The 23,335-nt window shown below is 45.0% G+C and overlaps 4 protein-coding genes across 4 annotated transcripts in view; 2 read left to right on the plus strand and 2 right to left on the minus strand.

Moving 5' to 3' along the window:
• The window catches only part of LOC148186780 (uncharacterized), an 18,534-nt gene extending 12,697 nt beyond the window's left edge, over window positions 1–5,837 (minus strand). The window contains exons 1-4 of the mRNA XM_088089744.1: window positions 5,724–5,837; window positions 4,683–4,774; window positions 1,468–1,728; window positions 965–1,390 (exon numbers count right to left, since the gene is read on the minus strand). Coding sequence (XP_087945870.1) covers window positions 988–1,390; window positions 1,468–1,728; window positions 4,683–4,774; window positions 5,724–5,837 — 870 coding nt within the window. The 3' untranslated portion in view covers window positions 965–987. The remainder of the gene's footprint in view (window positions 1–964; window positions 1,391–1,467; window positions 1,729–4,682; window positions 4,775–5,723) is intronic.
• On the minus strand, window positions 4,801–12,847 carry zbtb1 (zinc finger and BTB domain containing 1). Its single transcript, XM_042503119.2, has 2 exons — window positions 12,296–12,847; window positions 4,801–10,404 (listed from the first exon to the last, which is right to left on the minus strand). Exon 2 carries the CDS (start codon window positions 10,398–10,400, stop codon window positions 8,352–8,354), a length of 2,049 nt encoding a protein of 682 aa, XP_042359053.1. The 5' UTR covers window positions 10,401–10,404; window positions 12,296–12,847; the 3' UTR covers window positions 4,801–8,351.
• Window positions 12,848–13,191: 344 nt separating this feature from the next.
• On the plus strand, window positions 13,192–19,129 carry zbtb25 (zinc finger and BTB domain containing 25). Its single transcript, XM_088089321.1, has 3 exons — window positions 13,192–13,445; window positions 14,863–15,043; window positions 15,496–19,129. The coding sequence occupies exons 2-3, from the start codon at window positions 14,871–14,873 to the stop codon at window positions 16,667–16,669; spliced, it is 1,347 nt and encodes a 448-aa protein (XP_087945447.1). The 5' UTR covers window positions 13,192–13,445; window positions 14,863–14,870; the 3' UTR covers window positions 16,670–19,129.
• Window positions 19,130–20,331: 1,202 nt separating this feature from the next.
• LOC148186781 (uncharacterized) overlaps window positions 20,332–23,335 on the plus strand; it is a 4,696-nt gene continuing 1,692 nt past the window's right edge. The window contains exon 1 of the mRNA XM_088089537.1: window positions 20,332–23,335. This exon is cut by the window's right edge and continues 1,692 nt beyond it. Coding sequence (XP_087945663.1) covers window positions 21,918–23,036 — 1,119 coding nt within the window. The 5' untranslated portion in view covers window positions 20,332–21,917 and the 3' untranslated portion in view covers window positions 23,037–23,335.

Consider the following 23,335-nt stretch of genomic DNA (forward strand, 5'->3'; position numbering starts at 1 on the left):
TGCTGAAGGTTTTTAGTCTGAAATTTGGATCAATATCAGAATATATAAAATATATGACCAATATTAATCTGACAGAGAGGAAGATGAGATTATTGCAAACTGTTGAGGAGAAATAAAATCACCTGTGAGCTCTTCTGGTTGTTTGTTTTTCTTCATCTGCTCATTGAACTGAATTTTGATTTGTTGTGTTTTTGTGTAACAGATCAAACGATCAATAATTTCAGATCAAACAGACTGACAGCATCTCCACTTAAACAAACTGAGACATCACTTTAGCTGCTGCCAGTTTCACAAAAAAATCTTTAAATTAAATTTCATAAAACAAATTATTATAACAAAACTGCATTTGTGTCATACATGAGTTTCTGGGTGTTTTTTTTTACTTCTATTCTAAATAACTGAGATCTTTGTGTGTTTTTTCCCTGTTGTTGTTGTTGTTGTTGTTTGCATGCATACTTTCACGTCCATTTTCCTGATTACACACATTTACTTTTACTTAAGTACCGTTTCCAGTGGATGACTTTTCCTTGTATTTCATTGGCTGGTATTAGTACTTTTACTGCAGTGAAGTACCTGAGTACTTCCTCCACCACTGAATGCATAAGATAAAATACTGCATTCTATGTTTTTTGTTTTTTAGTTAGTTTTATTGGGTGTTTTTTGTTAATTTTTCTTTCTATTTTGGAGGATTTTTTTTAAAAAAAAAAATGTTATTTTAAATCTTTTAAATTTAAAATCTTTTCCTTTTTTTAAATTTTGAGTTTGGATTGTTTCTATTTTTTATTGTTAATGTCGAGTTTTTTGGGCTGTTTGACTTTTAATTTAAAGTTTGAGTAATTTTTTTCTTTCTATTTCTCATAATTTTGAGGGTTTTTTAAAAATCTTTTTATGTGTTATTTAAAATAGTTCTGAGTTTCAGTTATGTCAACTGCATTTTATAAAGGCTTTTACTCTGAAGACTCACCTGTAGAGCTTCCGGTCTGGACTCTATAAACCTGATGCGGATCCAGCTGCGGGTCCAGATGTTGTTGAGGACACCGGGACACTGACGGATCTCAACCCGCCTCCTGCTCCTCCCGACCCGGCCTCAGAGCCATGCGGGACCCGCGGAGCTGGACGCCGGGACCCGGGCCGGCGGAGCGCGGCAGACCGGCCACCTACACCGGGGACAGGAAGGCGCGGCAGGCGGCCAGAGCCAGCCGGAGGTGGGTGAGACTGCTCACCGTGCTGGGATACGTCCTGTCCGTGTCTTTGTCCGCCGTCCTTCTGTCCGTCTACTACAGCCTCATCTGGAGACCCGGACTCACCGGGACCGGGACCTCCGGGACCGCAGCTGGACCCGCTCATCAGACCATGAAGAACCAAACTTGTGTTCTTGTTAAAACTGACTCTGTGAAGTTTAATAATGACGTCATTAATCATTTAAATATCAATAAATCTGATGGTAATATTAATATTAATACTCACAGCACCGGTTTAAGGGAGGACTCTGCAGGTCTCACCGCTCCGGGTCCCCCGGTCCCCCCCAGCGGCCCGGCCGAGCGCCCTGGGGCCGGACAGGACCTCACCCACCCCGGCCTGAGCACCGCCGAGCTGGCCGCTGTGACCGCGGGGGATCCATGGAACCTGCCCACGCACTGGGCTGCAGACCCGGGGACCGAACCGGACTCCTCCGGCTCCGGGACCGAGGAAGACCGGGACGGACCAATACCGGAACACTGAAGACTCCTTCAGAATAAATGTGACTTAATGAATTTTAAGTTTCACTGAAAACCATGGACTGTAAATACTACTACTACTGCTAATTATATATATATACATATATATACATATATATATATATATATATATATATATATATATATATATACACACACACATATATATATATATATACACACACATCCATATATATATATGTGTGTGTGTGTGTATATATATATATATATATATATATATATATATATATATATATTCTTTGACTCCCAGTTTCCAGTCCTTGTGTTTATTGTCATAAATTAATCTCATATGAATTTTAAAGTTGTGTGCATTTTATCACGTATTTATCTTCTGATCTTTTTGACCCCTGCAGTGTCTTTGAGTTTCCTGAAAAGCAAATATGAATAAAATACATATTATTATTATTATTATTATCTTTTTATTATTTTTATTTATATTATAATTTTTTATTATCTTTTTAAAGAAAAAAAATTCTTGGTGATTTTTTAAATATAATTCAGTAATTTTTTGATCTTCCAAATTTTTGGCGACTTTTAGGGGAAATTTTAGGTGTTTTTTTTTTCCCCTTTAAATGTTTTTATTATTATTTTTAAAGCAGAACTGTTGGAAAATATGTTTTTCTTTAAGACTGGCATTTTTTTCTTCGCAATTTTTAAAGAAAAAAGTGTTTGTTTTTTTTTCTTTGAAAATGTTTCCGTTAATTTTAAAAGAAAGGAGGAGATAAAACAAATGTGCGCACATTTCAAAGGGTTAAAGTAATTTTGATTTTAGCTTCTATTTTTCAGAGTTATTAAATAATGAACATTTAGGGGTTTGTTTTTGTTTTGCTGGCCTTTGGACGTCCTCTGACATGTCCCTCCTGCTGTGCAGCCCCTCAGATTTTCTGGTTTAAGGAGGCATAAAAACATGACGCTGTAATTCTAGTTTTATTTGAACATAGGAAAACATTTTTTTCATGTCACAGCGCCAGACGAATCAAGTCAACCCGAACTCGGTGGAGATTCAAGAGTCCGGACTCAGACAACCAAAGATCAGGTTTTTACATGTTTTTCATTTTCAGTACAAACCAAACAGCCGTTTTTGGAAAATGTCTGTCTGGAACGAAGTGAAACCGAATATTGATACCGAAACCTGTTCAGTTTCATTCTACCGGATTCCAAATGATTATCGTTCACACCAAAAGCAAACAGACTGTCGCACTCAAATCCTTCGTCACTCATGTTCTGCTGCACATTTCACGTCTTTCTGCCAATAAATTAATCAAAAGCTTTAATCTTTAACCCTAAAGGCCCATTTTAATATTACACACTTTTATCACTTAGAATATTATACATTCATGTGATTTTCTACTTTCATTGAATTAATTTTTTAACCAACATCAGTCATGATCATAAATATTGAATATTTGTTAATTTTCAGAATTTTAACTTTTTAAAAGCCATTTCATTTCAATAAACTTCACGCTTAGTATATGATTGTAGCTGCTGACAGTCTGGGATATGTCAGTGTGTGAGTGTAGCTGCTGACAGTCTGGGATATGTCAGTGATCAGCAGCTACATTGACTGTGACAGGTCACCTAGTGGAAATAGCATGTATTTCCTCCAGATGCCAAATATGGTCAAATTGACCTCATCAGGTGGAAAATAGTCAAAATGACAAATTCAGAGTCAAAAGCCCAGAATGACACCCAGAAATAATACAAGTCCTGTTTTTCTGCTCTGATGGCTGTGGGATCAAAAATGTCAGTTTGAATGGGTTTCAATGGAGCATTTTTGGACCTGAACAGTCTGAATGTAACTATTTAGTTTCCACAGTGTATTTTAGACTTATTGTAGGAGCTGAGCTGCAAATTCACTGATTACACTCAAATACACAATCTGGACTACATTTAGGACACATGCATCAACACACACACAGTTATCACAACAGGAAGCAGAAAAGAGACTAAAATGTGCCCTGAAAGCAGCTGATTTGGTGTTTAAAGACTCGATCAGAGGGTTTAACACCGTCGCTCCATCAGATTAACAAGGTTTCTGTTTGACTGCAGCTGGTTTTAATCTCATCAGAGGAGGATTAGATCGTCCTCTGAGTTATTGGTTTTTATTTTTAACCAAAAGTCCCTGAACTCGTTCACCTGCGATGTGCCGGAGACGCTGGTTCATGCCAATACAGAAGTAATTAAACTGTGAGTCGTCAGTTTGAATCTCTTCACTGAACCGTCCCAGTGAAGAAGAAAGCAGCACGGAGGCCAGTGAAAATGTTACGGCAGGTACTTTATTCTAATACAAATTTTCATTAATAAATCTTTAGGACTTTTTTCGGATATTTTGGCAAATGTCTTTGAATATTTTAAGGTTTGAAAAGACAGTTTCTTTAAAAGAAAAAGGCTTTTTTTTTCTTCTCGCTTTTTTTTCTTAAAACTTTTTTTTCCTCAGATTTTTGAAGAACAAATTTTGTTCGAGTTTTTGGCATTTCTTTTTAATTTAAGGATTGAGGGGCATGTTTTTTTTCTTCAAAGGCCATTTATTTTTCTTTTTAAAAAAAGGCGATTTTTAAAGAAAAAGAAAAGTTTTTTTCCTTTACACATTTTGGGCAGGTTTTTTTTTCAGATTTTTGAAGAATACATTTTGACTTCTTTTTTCTTCTTCAGAAGTTGTCAGCAATTTCCTTTTCTTTAAAACAATTAAGATTTGGAAAGCATGTTTTCTTTTTCAAAAATTGCCATGAACTTGTCTTTCAAAAATGTTTGCAGATTCTCCCAAATTATTGGGCAATTTTAAAAGAAAAAGTTTGGCTTCATTTTTACTTCTTTTTTTTCTCTAGCTTTTTTCATTTTTTCTATTTAAAAAAATTTTTTAATCTACTCAAATTTTGAAATTTGTGATACATTTCTTATAAAGTTTCTTATTACATTTTTCCATGTTTTTGAAAGAAACTGCACCAACGTGCTCCGTGTTTGGAGGTATAAACACTTGTGGCGTCTGACAGCAGCAGACGTGGCTCCAGCTCTCGAGGGGTTAAAGGCCGGCGGCCCTGAAGGACAAAAAGAGACGCAGACGTTTGTTCACAAACAGAGTTCACTTGGTTTATTGAAGCTTCAGAAAGGCGAACGTGTTCAAACTGAACGTCAGTGAGAAAAACTGCAGAGCAACAAACACACGCACGCGCGCACACACACACACACACACACGCACACACACACACACACACACTCACACACACAGACACGCACACACACACACACACACACACACACTCACACAGACATACACAGACACACGCACAGACACACGCACACAGACACACACACACACTCACTCACTCACTCACACAGACACGCACACGCACTCACACAGACACACACACACACAGACACACACTCACTCACTCACACAGACACGCACACGCACACACACACACACACACACACACACACACACACACACACTCACACAGACACACAGACACACGCACAGACACACGCACAGACACACACACACACACACACACACACACACACTGTGCTGACATCGTCTAGAGGCCAAACAGTTCTGGATCCGCGAGTGTGGCGTGAGGCTCGTCTGCAGGGTCACGTGACCCAGCTCTCAAACTGGTCCCGGTCCGTATGAACCTGGACACGGGGCTCTGAACCGGTTTTGTTCAGGTCGTGGTTCTGTGGTCCTGCGTGGCGAGCTGAGCGACCGCAGTGAAAACGAGTCACAAGGCAACAGAAGGAGACGCAGGAAGTCCTCAGACCGCCGCCGCTCTGATCTGACCCCGAGTTTCTTTTCACACAGAAAATAAAGCGATTTACTGAAGTCGGCTCAGAGCGTCGTCAGTGCATCGTCCGCGTGTCGGCCGCCAGATGGCGAACGCTGGAAGAAGCAGCTCCACAAATCAAGAAGGCGGCGCACTTTGTTTTCAGTCTGACCTCCAGTCAGCACCTCCCAGCACGCAAGGCGCTCTGAAGGCGTCGTCAGACCTGCAGAGTCCTCCTGTCGTTCAGATCAGGTAACCGTGGTAACCGTGTCTGGACTGAGACCGCCTCCTCTGAAGACGCGTTGGACAAACCGAAAAAAACCAGAGTCCCAATCATGATGCAGTTTGAAAAAACACAAACGAAAAACGCCGCCACAGTCGGGTTCAGCTGAGACGACCTCTGATAGTGTTCAACTTCTCCAAAATCTGACCTTTAAATGTCCAAACTGGGGGGGGGTGTCCATCTCCCAGCATGCATCACCGTGAAGGAGATGGACAGAGGCGACGCTCCACTCCAGTAAAGGCACCAATCACGGAGCGGTCGGGCGGCATCTGAAGGACGGTCTGAGTGACGGCGCTCACACACGGAAAAACTCAGCGCGTCTCACAGACTGGAGGATTGTGGGACACGAGTCAAACTCCAAAAACACACTGAGCGTCCTCTGACGCTCGCAGTAACCGAACCAGCAGGCGGGTTTCCGTTAACCCTCAAACCGCACAAACTGAACGTCATTAAAGAGACATACAAAATGCTCCGACGCCAAAAAACACGATGTCACAAAAGCAAGAACACTCAACCAGCCCAAACATGTCTCTGGGATTTTAGTTTCTCATTTTTTAGGACATTTTTCGAATATTGGGACATTTCTCGTGTATTCGGACATTTCTCGGATTTTGGGACATCTCTTGCCCGGCCACTTGCAGTATTTTAGGACGTTAGTGTCTTATCTATGTTGATGCTGTTTTCTGTCTCTGACACCTTATGGAGACTAAAAGGACAAAAACTATTCACAGAGTCAGTTGTTTTTTTAAACTTTACTTTTTGGAACATTTGCAGGAAATTTTGTGACATTTTTTGCTGTTTTTTTGGGTTGTTTCACGGTAAGTCGCTCATTGCCTTCTTTCAAAGGTCAGATTTGGTTTTGATGCTCACGTCTGATCATTTGTGATGCTTTTTATTATGCATGTAAGATCCTTAGTTACATATTAATACAGTTTTTGGTGTTTTGGGTTCCCAGACGCTTTAATGCTGAGATGATTTATGTGCACAGATTTATTAACGTTTCATGAATAAGATGAGGCGTGTTTTGAGTTTCAAACTTTATAGTTCAGAGTGTACGAGGACGTTAATGGTTCTCATTTCAGTTATTTGTCATAAATTGTTGCAGCAAATTTTGGGGTTGATCTGGTGCTAAATTTAAGCAGGTTTTAGCTCTTGACAGCTGATAAAGATGATCCAGTATCCCACAGAAAGACGCCCACAGCCTGAGGAGCGCCACAGAAAACCGCAGATTTCTGTAAAAATGGTGTTTTTCAGTGATTGGATGTCGAGCTCAAATGTTCTGCTTTTTATTGTTGAAAAACCACCGTGTGAATGTTTCAGGTCTGCAGTTTGTGGCTGTTGGATCCAGCGGCTCTCAAAGGGTCTGGATAGGGTCTGGATACAGCGTGTAGGCGTAGCTGCTCACTGGAGCATGAAGCAGAAAAAAGCGACAGATTATCGGTCTGGACGATCATTGGGGCCGATATTTGGCATTTTGCAGATTATTATCGCCGTTTTATTTCAATGGCAATAAATGAATTAAAAAGTGCAAAGACCGTGTCGGCGTGGGAGGAACCAGATGTCGTTTAGAGTCAATGTTGAATTTTGACTTGAGTTTCTAAAAAAGTTTTGGGGAACTTGATGTATTTGATGTTGAAAGTTTCGGTTTTGATTAAAATTTTTAAGACAGTCTTACTAAGTTTAGTGTCTAAATATTGACAAAGATTTTCATTGTTATCGTGAATGCAGATCGGTTCCACATCCAATTATCGTCTCATTAACTACGATAATCTGTACAGCTCACAGCCCTGAAAAAACGGTCGACTCGACTCTTTTTCAGGTATAAAACACTCAAATCTACGGGTTCAGGAGGCGTGTGCACTCGAAACTTACAGCGCCTGAGTGGGAAACTTCTGGCGGCAGAGCGACCGACGTCGTGCTGGTTTCGTGCTTCACTGACCTGAATGGCGGCATAAAGAATTTAATCCTTTTTAGACTTTCCAAACATTATCGAGCAGGATGGCTGAAATCGAGACGTGAGAGGAGTCGTTTCGCAGGAGTTTTGACGCTAACAAAAATCTATCCGCTGATTTACAGACGTCTCCTCCCTGGTGAAAGTCACGTGACCGACCCCGAACCCTCCAGCTGCAGACTTCACTTTGGTTTGTTCTCGTGTGAACGCCGCCTGCTGATAGGACCGAACATTACATGTTCACAGATCCTCCAGTCAGAACCTACAGTTTGATTTCTTTGGGTTTTTAGAAGCTTCGTGATTTTTGGGCTGTTAACCCTCGAGCTGCTGCAGAAACAGGAACAATGTCAAACGTGTGGTCAGCTGCCCGGCGGCGGAGGACGGTTTCTAAACGTGATTGTTTCAACATCAGAAAATGATCCTGATTGTCAGACTGTCATTAACACACAGAGCGAGCGATCAGGCGCCCCACCGCTCGCCGTGTGAGCGCTCTGTAGGTTATGCATATTCTCTCAAAGTGCAGGTTCAAAGTCTTTTTGGTGTTCAAGTGCAGACAACATTTGTTCTCACATTTATGGCTTCTTTAGTAACAAACGGGCAGAAATGGTGGCGGACGCTCAGAGTCTCTTGGTGTGTTTGGAGTTGTAATGGCTCCTCATGTCTTTGCGGAGGCGGAACTTCTCCCCGCAGACGCCGCAAATGTACAGGTGGACATCCATGTGTTTCTCCAGCTGCTCGCCGCCGGGGAAGATCTGGAAGCACACCTGGCAGATGGTCTCACCGGCCGACAGGTGGGAGATCATGTGCCGCACGTGGTCGTGTTTGAGGAAGGTTCCCTGGTCGCAGACGGGACACACGTAGCGCGCCATGCCTTTGTGCATGTCGGTGTGCAGGCGCAGCTGTCGCTCCCGCAGGAACTGCTTCCCGCAGGTCTGACAGGTGAACTGCTTCTCCTTGGTGTGCACTGTGTAGTGCTCCCGCAGGTGGCAGCGCTGGTAGAAGCCTTTGCCGCAGATGCTACAGAAGTGTTTGCGGCGGTGGTCGGGCTCACCGCCCTCCTCCAGCAGCGCCGGGCGGAACAGCTCCTGGTCGTGACAGGACAGGGCGTGCTCCAGCGCCAGGCTCTCGTTCTGGAACAGCAGGCCGCAGTGCGGGCACGCCAGGTCGGCCGCCTCCAGCAAGCCCTCCTCCATCCCTTGCGGCTCCTCCGGCAGGGACGCCTCGTCCTCCTCCGACTCGCCGCCCTGGGATTCACCACAGCGCTCGGCGTGCTCCTGCAGCTGGCGACCTTTGATCAGCACCTGGCCGCACCTCCCACAGGCGCAGATGTGTCCCATGTGGTTGGACAGGTAGTGGGCAGACCGGTCCTCCTCCGTCAGTAGAGCGCCACACAGTTCACACGGGGCGCAGTCAGCATCCTGCTTCTCCTCTTTCACCTTACGGAGCTTCGCAGGGACTCCTGAATCTTCGCTGCTCGACATGTGGCCTTCGAACGGTTCGCTGCTGTTATCCAGACCCGAGACGCCTGGCTCCGGCTCGCGGTCTGATCCGGTCTTCTCAACCTGCGAGTCTTTACGTGCGGCGTCGCTGAAACGTGCTCTACAGTCTCTGGTGGCATGCTCGCCGACGCGGACTACCTCGATCTCGGGGAATATGCTTTCTTCTGGTTCCGTCTTGATGGAGAGGCTCCGGGTCGAGCCGGGCTCGCCGTCTGTGCCGGCAGCCACCGACCTGATAGTGAGGTCAGAGTCGGCCTTGGCCTCGGCCCAGTCATCCTCGCCCTTACAGACGACCCTGTGCTCCTCCACGCTCTCGGAGGTGGAGCTCTCGGCTTTGCTGGAGTCGTTGTCTCCCTCAACGTGTCCTCTTGGCTGATGGAACGCCTTCCTGTTGGTGCATGTCAAGATGTGCTCGATTAAAAGTTTCTCGCAGCTGAAGACGAAGCCGCAGTCGTCGCAGGTGTAGGTGCGGCCGAAACGAGGGCGGTCTTTTAGTGCCGAGCTCCTGCCACCGGGCCTCTTTCTCAAGTCACACGGCTGATCCAAGACTCCATCCACCACCGGCGCCGCCACTAACAGAGGCGTCGCCGCCACCACCTCCTCCACTGCCACCGCTCTGCTGACAGCGGCTGGCACAGCGGGGCGCCCGGCGCTGCTGGTCACAGCTTTTGGTAAATGCTCCACCTCAGGCACAGCAGGAAGCTGCTGCTCGTACATGCGGACTCCAAACATCATTTTTCCGGTGGCGGGGCCGGTGGAGGAGCTGGACGAGGAGGAGGCGGAGGAGGACGGGGTGAGGTTGGAGCTCCGGATGTCTCGGAGGTCCTCCAGTGAGTCGGGGATGTAGTACATCTGCAGGTACGCCATGGAGGCCTTGAGCTCCTCAAACTCGTAGCTCCCCACCACGATGCGGCCGAGGTACATGAGCTGCAGGATGAGGTCGAAGCACTCGGCGCTGATCTGCATGTTGCTGAGGTCCAGACGCCCCGCCCCCTGCTGGTCCCGGATGAACATCATCCTGAAGTAGGAGCTGCAGGCTGCCAGCACAGCTTTGTGTGCCCTGAAGTAGATGTCACCGATGGCGATGAGGCAGTCGCACAGGAAGCCCCACTCACGCTGGTTGTTGAGCTGCTGGAGGACATGATCGCTGTGGCTCGGCCTCGCCATCGCCCTGCGGACACCACAGGAAGACATGAAGACAGACATTAGACGCTTTCTGCTGAGCAGTTTCTCTGTGGTCAGCTTTTACTGCGGCGCAGAGGATTTGAAAACGTTTGGCTGGTGGAGCTCAGCGGGGCAGGACCGCCGCTCAGTCCTGCGATGACTCATCAAGATCAGACCTGAACCAGGAACAGAGAGTCCTCTCTGTGCGTGCACCGCATCGTCACTGAGGGCTGCTGGGACGTCACTCACTGTTTCACCAGATTTTACTTTCTTGACAGGAAGAGTCCGAAGAGTCATCCTGTTTTTATTGATCAGTTTAAATTACTTTTACTGCTCGTTTCTGAACTGTGATGAAATTTGTATTTTTGTTTTTGTGCTACAGTTTTAGGGAGCGAAGAGTTCAGTTCAGGGCACAAAGCTGCGTCCATGATCTCACTGAAACTGTGTCATGATCTGAAGGAAAAATGATGAATGGCAGCATGTGTTTGGCGTGTGACATCCTGCAAACAGTAAAAACATTGTCAGCTTTCTTAAAGTGATTGAGTGATTTTTTTTTTTTTTTTTTAATTTTTGCCAGTTTATTTTGGGCAATTTTTTTCTCTTTAAAAACTTCTGGCAGTTAGTCTTTTTTTCCCTTTTTAAATTTTTTTTTACATTTTTTTGTCAAATTTTCATTAAATTTCCAATTGCCAATTTCCTTTCTTTTAAAGTACTTTTTTTCTTTCTAACTTGTTAGCGACTCTTTTGGCAATTTTTTCTTCATCAAAAATTTCTGCTGATTTTTTTCCTTGAAATAATTTTGGTGATTTCTTTTATTGGTGATTTTTTTTCTCAAAGAAGCTTTGGCAATTTTAAAAGAAAAACGTGAAAAACACGTGTTAAACTGTAAAAACAGAAATTATTGTTTGATGTTCAGAATGATCACCATCAGAACAATTAAACAAATCAGCTTTAAAAAGTTCATTTATTAAAGTTAAATGAAAGTCAGACTACAGTAAATCCACAGTGCAGTAACAGTAAAATGCGGCTAGATTACCGTTTGAACAAAGTTAGGTTACAGTTTTCATTAAGGTTTTTTAACAGTTTGGTTGTCATAAAGATTTCAGGTTTTAATCTCTTTTAAACCGAAAATCAGACGCAGGTCTCAGAGCTCTGTGTAACAGCAGGCCGCTGATTTAAAGCTGATTTAAAATGTGTAAAAACTGAGCCGAGGTTTGGTTCTGTGCGGTGCTCTCAGTGTTGGGGGAAGTTGTGACTGTGACTGACACCAGACTCCGTTTAAAAAACATCTAAAATAAGAAAACAGTGACTCTGACTTCACAGGAGTCGAGCTAACCGTCCGCTCTGCGGGGGCGACTTTCACCGAGAAACCCGCCCCGACAGAGCCGACACGGTAACTGCAGAGGCCCGGCAGACAGCGGAGTGAACCCCGAGGAGGGAACGGTGAGCTCGGGCAGAAAGCAGGGAGAGGCCGGCCACTCTCAGGAGCTAAAATGGAGATTACAGCAGTTAGCTTCATCAAGCTAACGGCGGCTAGCATCGACCCCACCGGAAGTCGGTGGGGGTAGAACTCCATAATAACAATGATAAAACTCCAAAAGTAATAAAACACACGAAAAATGACTATACGGGCTATTATTTCAAACAAATGGGTAAATTAAATTTTAAAAAGACAATAAACAGGGTGAGGGCGTTCATTTCAAGTAACGCTACGCAAGTTAAACCTGGAATGTCATTACTACGCACTTTATTTTGAAAACGCAGCCCGGGTGTGACGGTGTGAATGCTGCGGTGCTCAGTGAGCGCTCTCCCGCAAACAGTCCCGCCGCCCCCGCACTGCCGCCCGCACTCCGCCGCTCAGAGCAGCAGGCCGCCCGGGCGCAGCGTCGCGGACTCACCGTGGTGCCGGAGGCCGGAGAGAGGCTGCTGCTGTCGGGGCGGGAGAGTGGGAGTCCCCGGGGATCCGGACGGTTCCTCTCCGGAGGATCGGTGCGTTCACGCGGACAGAAGAGACGCGGGAGCGGCCTCCTCTTCTCCTCCTTTTCTCCTCTTCTCCTCCTCTTCTCCTCCTCCTGCAGGATCAAACAACTTCCGCACAGACTGCCGCTCCGTCGACCCCACTCACAAAATAAAAGTCTTCCGGCCAAAAGATGGCCTTCAAAATAAACGTTATGCAGCTATTAACCCCTTAAAGCCTGAACGAGTCGATTTGATTTCTTGTCGGTGTCAAAGGGTTAAACAGCTTGTGAAAGGCGTCTAAACGCAGAGCAGACAACCGATGTTGATCCAGATGTTCGTGTATATAGTAGTAGTAGTATAGTATAACCTGCTGTTATCAATATTTATTCCATAATTCTCTGTGAGGAATTATTTTTTATCTTCAGCTCAACTCAGCTTGAAAAATAACAAAAACCACAAAATCACACCATGAATCATAGCCAGAACATGTAAAAAAAAATAATTTAAAAAAAGCTTTTTTTGCTCTAAATTTAACCTGCAGTTTGTCTCCGTCAGCAGGAATCAGCGCTGAAGGTCATACATGTTCTTATTTTTGTCTCCCAGCGTGCACCGGGGAAACAGGTGTGTCGATCAGCTGATCAGACTGATGCTCTGATGACACTCATCACGACACAAAAAATCCCCAAATCAGCTGTCAGCTGTTGTCATAGCAACAGCATCCCATATAAACCTGTTCAGATATAATAATAATAATCAAAGATAAAAAAAACTATTGTTATTATTATTATTATTACTATTATAATTATTACATTTCTATATATTATTTGATTATTTTACATTCTTTTGTGTTGATTATTATATTTATGACACTTGATCTGTTATTATTTCTGTATTTGCTGTGCTTTAAATGGACAAAAATGGAACAATATTTCTTTTATTGATTAATTAAATGTTCATAGGTGACATAGTCGGATCACGTGACCACCCCCTTTGACCCTTCCTCTCGCGAGACGTGACGCGGCTTTTCGCGAGATCATCAGCAGCAACAAATCGGCACCAGAACCTGAAGACAATCTGCACATTTCTGCGGTAAGACACCGATTAACGGCCGCCGGGCATGGCGCGCGTGCACAACGCAGACAGACTTAGGGTGTGTGCGAGGGCTGGGGGTGCGTGCGCGCACGCGCCCGCGGTGCGTGTAGGTGAATGAGGACGTGCGTGTTGTTGAATGTGAATGAGACAGAGGAGGATGGAGGAGGCTGCAGCCTGACGGGCGCGACGCGACGTGCACGCGCAGAGCTGTGTTGTAGTTTGGTGTCGAGGAAGTCCGGTGTGTGTGTGTTTGTGTGTGTGTGTGTGTGTGGCAGGTGACCTTCAGTGAGGTCAAAGGTCAGCTCACCTGTCCAGGTTGGGACACTGAGGTCACTGAACACGTGACCTGCGGCTCACCTGCAGAAGAGGACGGTTATCGTCATCATCATAATATAATGATAATAATAATATCATTATAATAATAATAATAAAATAGTAATATCAGTCCTAATACAGTCATGAAAAACCTGGAAAAGTCATGGTATTTGCACTTTCCAGGCCTGAAAAAGTTTTGGAAAATTAAATATACCCTGAAAGTTTTGGAAACATCATGGAATTTTGTTTCAGGACCGTTGCAAATTCAAAAAAATATAGAATTTTTGAATTTCTAATTTTACGGTTTCTGGCCGATAAAAGGTGTAATTTTGGTCATTTTTAAAGAAAACAGGGTTTGGAAGGCTTTCTTCTGTAAAAACCCAAACATTTTGAATTGGCAAAAGTTTGGGGGAGGGGGGGTCCCAAACATATTTCATTAAAAATGGACAAAAATTTGAAAGAAAACTCAGCAAAAGTTTTGAAGTAAAAAAAAAACAACAACAAATTTTTCTCTTTAAAAATTATTTAAAAATGTTGGAAAAAAGATTTAAATATTTTTGTCTTTTTATTACAAAAAATAAGAAAAAAAACCAACCACCAGTTTTTTCTTACAATTGCCAAATATTTTCACAGATGAAAAAAAAAGAAAATATGACTCAGTTTCCTAAAATCTGTCAGTAAAATAAATATAAAATCCAGCCGCTTGAAGCTTTCAGTCTTCCTGTAATGCCAAAATAAAATGAATTCTTTGATGTTTTTTTCTCCTTTTCATTCCTCATGAATCAGGATCATTCCCTAAGTTCTATTTTATATATTTTTTATTTGATTAATTATTTCTTTATTTTATTTCTTATTGTTTTATATTTTATTTCATTTATTACTTAATAAGTTTTATTTTATACTCAGTTTTAATCCTGCTCTGAAATCATTTTGGTTTAAATAATATATATTTTAAAAAGCTACACTGAAAAGTCTCGATGGTCGTTTTAGAGAAAGTTTGATCTTTAAGTCCTGAAATAGAAACGTGTGTGAAGCCTCACTCACCTGTTTCACTGTGTGTGTGTGTGTGTGTGTGTGTGTGTGTGTGTGTGTGTTGCAGTGGGGGTCATGGAGGTGTCCTCTCACAGCCTCTTCCTGCTGCAGCAGCTCAACGTTCAGAGAGAGTTCGGCTTCCTGTGTGACTGCACCGTCGCCATCGGAAACGTCTACTTCAAAGCTCACCGCGCCGTCCTCGCCGCCTTCTCCAACTACTTCAAGATGATCTTCATCCACCAGTCCAGGTCTCTCTCTCACACACACACACACACACACAAGAAAAAAAATTGCCTTTAAAAAAAAAAAAATGACAGCAAAAATTTTCAAAGAAAAAAAAATCCAATTTTTTTTGAAAAATAAAAAGATTTCCTTTTTCCTTTTTTTTTAAAGAAAAAGAATTACCAAACATTTTTAAAGGAAAAAAAAGCCAATATTTAAAAAAGAAAATAACAACTATCACCAAACATACTTAAAGTAAAAAATATCACCGAAAGTTTTTCTTTAGAAGAAATCGCCAACATTTGTTTAAAAAAAAATCCCCAAAAATATTTGAAGAAAAAAACAACTGGCTAAAGTTTTGCTTTAAAATCTGCCAAAATTTTAAAAGAAAAAAAGAAAACACCAAAATCTTTCAAAGAAAAATAGACGCCTAAATTTTGTCCCCCCGGGTGCTGACACGTTGTCTCTGTGTCCTCAGCGAGTGTATAAAGATCCAGCCCACGGACATCCAGCCGGACGTCTTCAGCTACCTGCTGCACATCATGTACACCGGCATGTGTCCCAAACAGCCGGTGGACCAGAGCCGGCTGCAGGACGGCATCAAGTTCCTGCACGCCTACCAGCTGTGCCGCAAACCGGGCGAGGGCGCCACCGACGCCGCCGCCGACATGGTCCGCATGTCCAACCTGTACGGCATCCAGATCTCCTCCCAGCTCGCCAACAAGGAGGCGCCCGGAGTCCCCAAGACCACCGCCGTGTCCCGCGGGGCCCCGGAGGACGGACGGCGGGGGGGACGGTCCCACTCGCAGCTGTCCCTCGCCGTGGGACTGGAGGGGATCCCGTCGGACCGCCAGGCCTCCACGCTACGCAACGTGTGCTCCGTGGCATCCGGAGACGACTCGGACATCTCGACGCGCATCAAGCAGGAGCGGGTGGAGGAGGAGGAGGGCGAGGAGTGCGAGGCGGAGGAGGGGCAGGGGGCGGGGTCTCCGTCTCAGGGCAGCAGTCCCACTCAGAGCCTGCTGTTCAAAGAGCGGCCCCTCGTCCTGCTGTGTCCCCGCTGCGGCGAGCGCTGCTCTTCCCCGGAAGACCTGCGGGAGCACCTGTTCAGCCACGCCCTCGACCCCGCCCGCCTGATGGAGGGGCTACCGCAAGGCGCAGAGCTGGACGCCGGCGTGGAGGAGGGGCCGGCGGGGGCCCAGGAGCAGCTGGACGCTGGCTGTCTGGAGGAGGCGCTGAGACAGAGCCAGGCGCTCGCCAACCAGCTGGCGGCGGAGCTGCGAAGGAGCAGGGGGGGAGGCGGGGGGAGCAGCCCCACCCCCGCCGTCCTGCACTCTCGAAAACGGAAGATCGCCTGCGCCGTCTGCAGCCTGCGCTTCGCCCACAAGAGCCAGCTGCAGGAGCACATGTACACGCACACGGGCAAACCGTCACGCTACCACCGCTACAACCGCCTCTGCAGCCAGCTCTTCCAGGCCTCCGCCCACTTCTGCGAGGGCGCCGCTGAGCCCGGGGGAGGGGGCGGGGCTTCGTCCGGCGCCGCCGTGCTCCCCGAGGAGGTCAACAGGGACACTCAGGACAACGGCAGCTCCTGCTACTCGCTGGACTCTGAGATCTCCCAGGAGAGCGTGGACGGCGTCCCCGTGGAGTGACGGCGTCCCCGTGGAGTGACGGCGCACACACTGAACTCTTGTTGTTGTGTCTGCTGCTCCGGTAGCTGTGCAGGTGTGTGTGTGAGTGAGTGTGTTTGTGAGTGAGAGTGTGTGTGATTGTGTTTTTGTGTGTGTGTGTGAGTGATTGTATGTGTGTGTGTGTGATTGTGTGTGTGTGAGTGTGTGTGTGTGTGTGTGTGTGTGTGTGTGTGTGTGTGTGATTGTGTGTGTGTGCGATTATGTGTGTGTGTGTGTGTGTGTGTGTGTGTGTGTGTGTGTGTGTGTGTGAGTGTGTTTGTGAGTGAGAGTGTGTGTGATTGTGTTTTTGTGTGTGTGTGAGTGATTGTATGTGTGTGTGTGTGATTGTGTGTGAGTGTGTGTGTGAGTGTGTGTTTATGTGATTGTGTGTGTGTGTGTGTGTGTGTGTGTGTGTGTGTGTGTGTGTGTGTGTGTGTGTGTGTGTGTGTGTGTGTGTGTGTGTGTGTGTGTGTGTGTGTGTGTGTGTGTGTGTGTGTGTGTGTGTGTGTGTGATTGTGTGTGTGTGTGTGTGTTTGTGAGTGAGAGTGTGTGTGATTGTGTTTTTGTGTGTGTGTGTGAGTGATTGTATGTGTGTGTGTGTGTGTGTGTGTGATTGTGTGTGTGTGTGTGTGTGTGTGTGTGTGTGTGTGTGTGTGTGTGTGTGTGTGTGTGTGTGTGTGTGTGTGTGTGTGTGTGTGTGTGTGTGTGTGTGTGTGTGTGTGTGTGTGTGTGTGTGAGTGTGTGTGTGTGTGTGAGACAGAAGTTGAATCTTTTCTGTTTCAGTTTTTTAAGAAAATCAGTCGTCCTGTCTCCTGTATCCTGAATATTTTTTGGTTTTTCTACAAAAACAAAGTGACACTGAAGGAGACGTCTGAAGACGCTCCGGACGTCTTTCACTGAAGACAACGTGATCAATAAGAAGAGAGTCAGCAGACGAGTCGATCAATAACTGATCGGCCGTCGTTTCTTTACTTCCTGTGTGTGTGCGGAGCTGAAACGTTGAATCCTGATCTTCCACACTCACCAGCGGACAGTGAACGCCTCGCGGCGAGCCGAGGAGTGAAAATGTGGGACTGTTCCTTTAATGTAACGCTAACGTCGTCGTGTCGTCGGACTCTGACAGTTTTATTGTGAAAAGACGCAGCAGTGCCTTCCTGTCGTTTGTGTCGTTTCATCAGTAAATAAATTAACGCTCGCTGACAATCGGACAGAATCACCGACACTTTAACCGCTTTTATTTGAACTTCTCACCTGATCGTTCTTGTACGGAACCTGAACAATAACTTTATCCACTGATACTCAACTTACGGCCCGTGGGCCAAATCTGGCTCCTGATAGGGCTCCTGGTGGCCCCCAAACATTTTCAAATTCAAAGTAAAAATAAAGTGATTGACTCTGTGAATCGTTTTTGTCCTTTTAGTCTCCGTAAGGTGTCAGAGACATAAAACAGCATCAAAACAGAGCCAGAGGAGGATCCCCCACACCCCCGACAGAGGACACAGCTGAGACACTGATGTCCTAAAATCATCCTGAAATCTTAGAAATTTCCTAAAATCTGAGAAATTCCAGTCCTAGAATTCCAGAAACGTCCTGAAATCCCAGAGGCGACTGAAGATGCTTGAAATGTCCTAAAATCTTCAAATGCCCTAAAATCTTAGAAATGTCTTAAAATCCTACTAACATTCTAAAATTCTAGGAATGTCTTAAAATCTGAGAAATGTTTAAAAATCCAAGAAATGTCCTAAAATTTGGAAATGTCCCAGAATCTTAGAAATGTCCCAAAATCTTAGAAATGTCTAGAAAAGTCCAGAAAATGTCCTTAAATTAAAAAAACGGTCCTTAAATCCTAGAAACACTATAGAATTTGAGAAAGGTCCTTAAGTCCGAAAAATGTAAGTCCTGAAAATGTCCTAAATCCTCGAAACGTCATAAATTCCAAGACATTTCCTAAAATCCTAGAAATGTCTTAAAGTCCGAAAAAATGTCCTAAAATCCTGAAAATGTCCTAAAATACTAGAAATGACATTAAATCCTAGAAACACCTTAACATCCTAAAAATGTCTTAAAACTTGAGAATTGTCCCAAAATCCTAGTCCTAAATCCCTAAATGCCCTTAAATTTTAGAAACATCTTCAAATCTGAGAAATGTCCCTAAAATCGGAAGAAAAAAATGTCCTAAAATCCTGGAAACGTCCTGAAATCTGAGAAACACCCTAAAATCCTAGAAACGTGTGCGGGGCCGCTGCGACTGGCCCCTGGCCTCCTGTCATTTTGGCCCCTCAGCACCGTGAGTTGAGTATCTCATTTAAAGGATCATTCCGCAGTTTATTTAAATTTTTTTATCATCTTTTTGTTTTTATATTAATCTGCAGTTTGATGAGACAGGTTGTTGTTTTATTTTGAAAGGGTCAGCAGTGAATAAATGGCGGTATGTTTCTTTAAGTTGTCTGCTGTTGTCACATGACCAGCGCTCATTGATATTATGTTACTGATTATTGATCGGTGAATGTCGTCGTTATTCTGTGTTTCACTGTAAAAAAAAAGAAGAAAAAAAACAACAATCCAAACAGGAAGTTGTGTGTTGTTTTGTATATAAACGTCTGTTTTTCATTGATGGAACAATAAAGCTTTTGTAAAGAAACGTCTTTTTCCACCAATCAGATCACAGAACAGATTTACACTAATTCACCTGACGAGTTTATTAAATCTCATCACAGACGGGTTTACAGGTTTATTCTCGTCTGTTTTCATTTGTTGAAAATCAATAAAAAAAAAATAGAAAAAGAATGAAAATACAAATAATAATCTAAATAATAAATAAATAAATAAATAAATAATGATTTTTTTTCTTTATTGATCTGACTGTTCATGTTTTACTCAGATCAATAAATGTATTGATAGATGAGGCCAAGCTGCAGATTCGGAGCTGACTGTGTGTCTCGATGCTTTCACCTGTCGAGCGCTCTGATTGGTCAGTGCGCTGTTGCTTAGGTACACGCGGATGTATTTTTACCTCCATCGCTATAGAAACAAAAGCTGCCGAGCTTCTTCTTCACACCTTTAAAAATAGACGACACGATGACATTAGAGCGCAGAGTCTGCGGCCGCTCGTCAATAACTGATCACTGATCAGCAACTGACCAACAACTGATCACCGATCAATACAGCAGTCAGGTGACCATTATCACACCTGAGAGGCGCCCACAGACCTCCACAGACTTTGTTTTCTGTCTCTTTGTTGTGTTTTTTATTTTTTTTTTGTCTCTGTTGTGTTTTGTCTCTTTGTTTTGATTTTTATGTCTTTGTTGTGTTTTTTGTCTCTTTGTTGTTGTTTTTTCTCTGTTTGTTTTGTTTGTTTCGTCTCTTTACCATTTTTTTGTTATTAATGTGTTTTTTTAATCACTTTGCTGTGTTTTTGTTTTTTTATTGTTTTTTTGTCTTTTAACTGTTTTTTGTGTCCTAACCGTCACGTTGTTGAAGGACATATTATTGGACGCCATGTTGTGGTTGTGTTCTTCCTCTAATGTTTGTGTCTCTCTCGCGTCACTGAGCGTCATATTGTTGGATGTCATGATGTTGGACGTCATGGTATTGAGGGACATATTGTTGGATGTCATGTTGTTGGACGTCATGGTATTGAGGGACATATTGTTGGATGTCATGTTGTGGGTGTTCTGATGTTTCGTGTCTCTCTGGTGTCTCTCTAGTGTATCTCTGGTGTCTTTCTAGTGTCTTTCTAGTGTCTCTCTAGTGTCTCTCTGGTGTCTCTCTGGTGTCTCTGGTGTCTCTGGTGTCTCTGAGCGTCCTGTCGTTGGCGTCTCGTGGTCGCTGATGATCCGACGGTCTAAAGATAGACGCTGTCACGTTGTAGAAACTCATTATGTGAAATAAAACCAAATCTCGTTTCCTGTTCGTCTCCCCCGGGGGACATCACCCCCCTTCCCCGTCCTCCCACCATCACATCCAAGGAGCCGTTTCTGGAAAAGTAAACGCCAATCAGTGCGGTTGCTATGGAAACTGGGGCGGTCCAGCAGCGGCGGTGAGAGAGCGAGAGGGAGATCGTCTCAGCGTTTCTTCTCCTCTCAGAGAAAGACGTCTGCTGCTCACACAGGAAGGAGATCCTCGTTCAGGTGAGCTTTCCTTTTTACTCAACTCTTAACCAATCAGCTCACAGCGTCCACCTGCCGCCTAATGACATCATCCATCACCATCAGTTTGTAAAAGAACGAGACTCAGACATGTTTCTGTGATCAGCTGACGCCATCACAAAGTCCGACTGATAAAAACACGCTGAAGTACTTTTACTTTGAAGGTCTGCGTCAGAAACCTTCCTGTCTCTCTGCGGGACACGTCTGGACGCTTTCGTCCAAAAAGACATCAAAATATTTAGATCCACCTTTTTTAATGAGTGAGAGTGAGACGTTTTTTTATTCTATTTTTTTTTTAACTTTCAATAAAAGAAACGAGTCAGACTTTGTGATTCTTGACGTGTTTTCATGTGAACTCGACATCGCTCCAGCTGTTCAGAAGTAATCTGATTACATTTCAGCTGTCGCGTTGAATCGAATCCTGAAAATGTTCGAAAATCAGATTCTGAAAAAGTCTCTGTTGGTTTTTTTTCTTAGTTTTATTTGTTTCTTTTGGGGTTTTTTGTCTCTTTATTGTTTTTTTGTCTCTCTGTTGTGTTTTCTGTCTCTTTTTTGTGTGTTTTTATGTCCTTGTGGTTTTTTTTGTCTCTTTGTTGTGTTTTATACCCTTGTTGTGTTTTTTGTCCGTTTTTTCGTTTCTGTTGTGTTTTCTCTTATTGTTGCCTTTTTTTGTTTCTGCTGTTTTTTCTCTCTGTCTTATTGTTGTGTTTTGTCCCTTTTTTGTGTTTTTTCGTCTCTGTTGTTTTTTTCGTCTCTCTGTTCTGTTTTCTGTCTCTTTTTTGTGTGTTTTGTGTCGTTACTGTGTCTTTTGTCTTTGTCTCTGCTCCCACAGAGATTAGAGCAGGTTTCACTCTGCTAATCTGGATCTGGTGATCTTGAAAGGTCTGGATCTGGATCAGGGTGATCTGATCCGGAGCTGCTCTGAAAGGCCGTTTCAAAGGTAAGACGGATCAGCTGATCCTGGATCCTCAGATCCGGATCATTCTGATCCACATGAAATGTTCTGAGTGTCATCAGGTTCTCTGTTCTGCAGGTGTTTCAGCAGCCGCAGGAAGTTCACAGCGTCCCCGTGGAGACGAAGCATGGTGACGCAGGACGGCGAGGACGGCGAGCGGTCGGAGAGAGCGCCTCTAAAGAGGAAGCTGACGGGTCCTCCGAGGCTGCTGCTGGGAAAGACCCGTACCCACAGAGACGCCGTGGAGACACACAAACACGCCGACGCCAACACGCAGGAAGACGCGCTGAATGCAGGGAGCAGCAGGGGGCGCTGTGAGGCTGCAGACGAGGACGATGACATCACAAACAGGAAGTGGCGCAGACGCAGGTGGTGGAGACTCTCGACTGCTGGAATCTGTAACAGGAAGCAGGAGGAGGACGCCGATCCTGCAGACGTTGCCAGAATAAACACCACAAAAGAAGACTCCGAGGGGAAGAGGAGGGTTACCGTGGCAACGTGGCCAATGCTCAAAAGGTTTCTGACTTTGTTCGCCACGCGACGAGCTCACGAGCAGCGGAAAAGGCGTGACAAGAGAGGCGGATCCTCGCAGACCCTCCGGAAAAAACTGCGATGGGTTTTCAGGCGAGGAACGAAGAGCGGCTCATCTGCTGTCGCTATGGAAACCGTGGAGGACGTGACAGAGTGCGAGGAGGCGTGTTCACCTGCAGCTCAGGTAGACGAACTTATCGAATTTCACGGCGATGAGAGCGTTGAGCGCGAGCAGGTGGTTACCGTGACGGCTGAGATGAGTCAGCATCAGCTGGTCTGTGATGTCATCGAGGAGGACGTGAAGGACGCCGGTGGGCCTGAAACGATCCTCACTGAAGACACTGAACGCCCCGAAGACGCCGCTCCTAAAGACGTCTTATCACAGGAGGACAAGCCGTCATCATCGCCGCCGCTGGCTGTCCAGCTTCACTGCGACACGCAGACGGATGACGTCACCTCGCAGTCCCGCCACACCAACGGACCGTCCATCCGGATCAAGCTGGTTGCTCCAGAGGACAAAGACGAGGAGGACGACGGGGAAGGCCTCCTCCTGTTCCTCCTCGGTAGCGAGCACAGTGAGCGGCGGCTGCTGCAAACGGCTCGCTCTCTGGTCCGAGCCGCCCTGAACGCCGCCGTGGATCAGCTGAGCAGAGAGCAGCTGAGCGCCGCTGACTGCGTCCTCAGAGAGCCGCCGGGCTGCAGAGACCACGCCTGAGGGACACGAGGACGGATGGAGAGGACATGTTGTTGTGTCTTATGGAGGAAGGAAGACATGTTTAAACTCTGTGGCGTGACGTGCAGTCATCGTCCTCCACCACAGAAGAAGACAGATGCCGCCATCTCATTGGTCACCAACAAACCACTTCAAAGTTCAGACGGAGCTGCAGGAACCAATCAGGAGTCATGAGCGTTAAATCAAACAGCGTCTCAGCTGCTTTGTTTTTAACCTCAAAAAATAAATCAGTTAACCCCTTAGAGCCCGCTTTAATATTTCTCACACGTGTCGCTTTAAAA

This window comes from Plectropomus leopardus, chromosome 16 (assembly GCF_026936395.1).
Source record: "Plectropomus leopardus strain MGB_pleo_1.0 chromosome 16, ASM2693639v1, whole genome shotgun sequence".
Classification (NCBI taxonomy): domain Eukaryota; kingdom Metazoa; phylum Chordata; class Actinopteri; order Perciformes; family Serranidae; genus Plectropomus; species Plectropomus leopardus.

What these genes read in the sequence shown, in the direction of transcription:
- zbtb25 (XM_088089321.1), top strand. Translation starts at nt 14,871, where the DNA reads ATGGAGGTGTCCTCTCACAGCCTCTTCCTGCTGCAGCAGCTCAACGTT. An exon ending in ATCTTCATCCACCAGTCCAG is followed by an intron (nt 15,044 to 15,495) that starts GTCTCTCTCTCA and finishes CTGTGTCCTCAG; the next exon opens with CGAGTGTATAAAGATCCAGC.
- zbtb1 (XM_042503119.2), bottom strand. Translation starts at nt 10,400, where the DNA reads ATGGCGAGGCCGAGCCACAGCGATCATGTCCTCCAGCAGCTCAACAAC.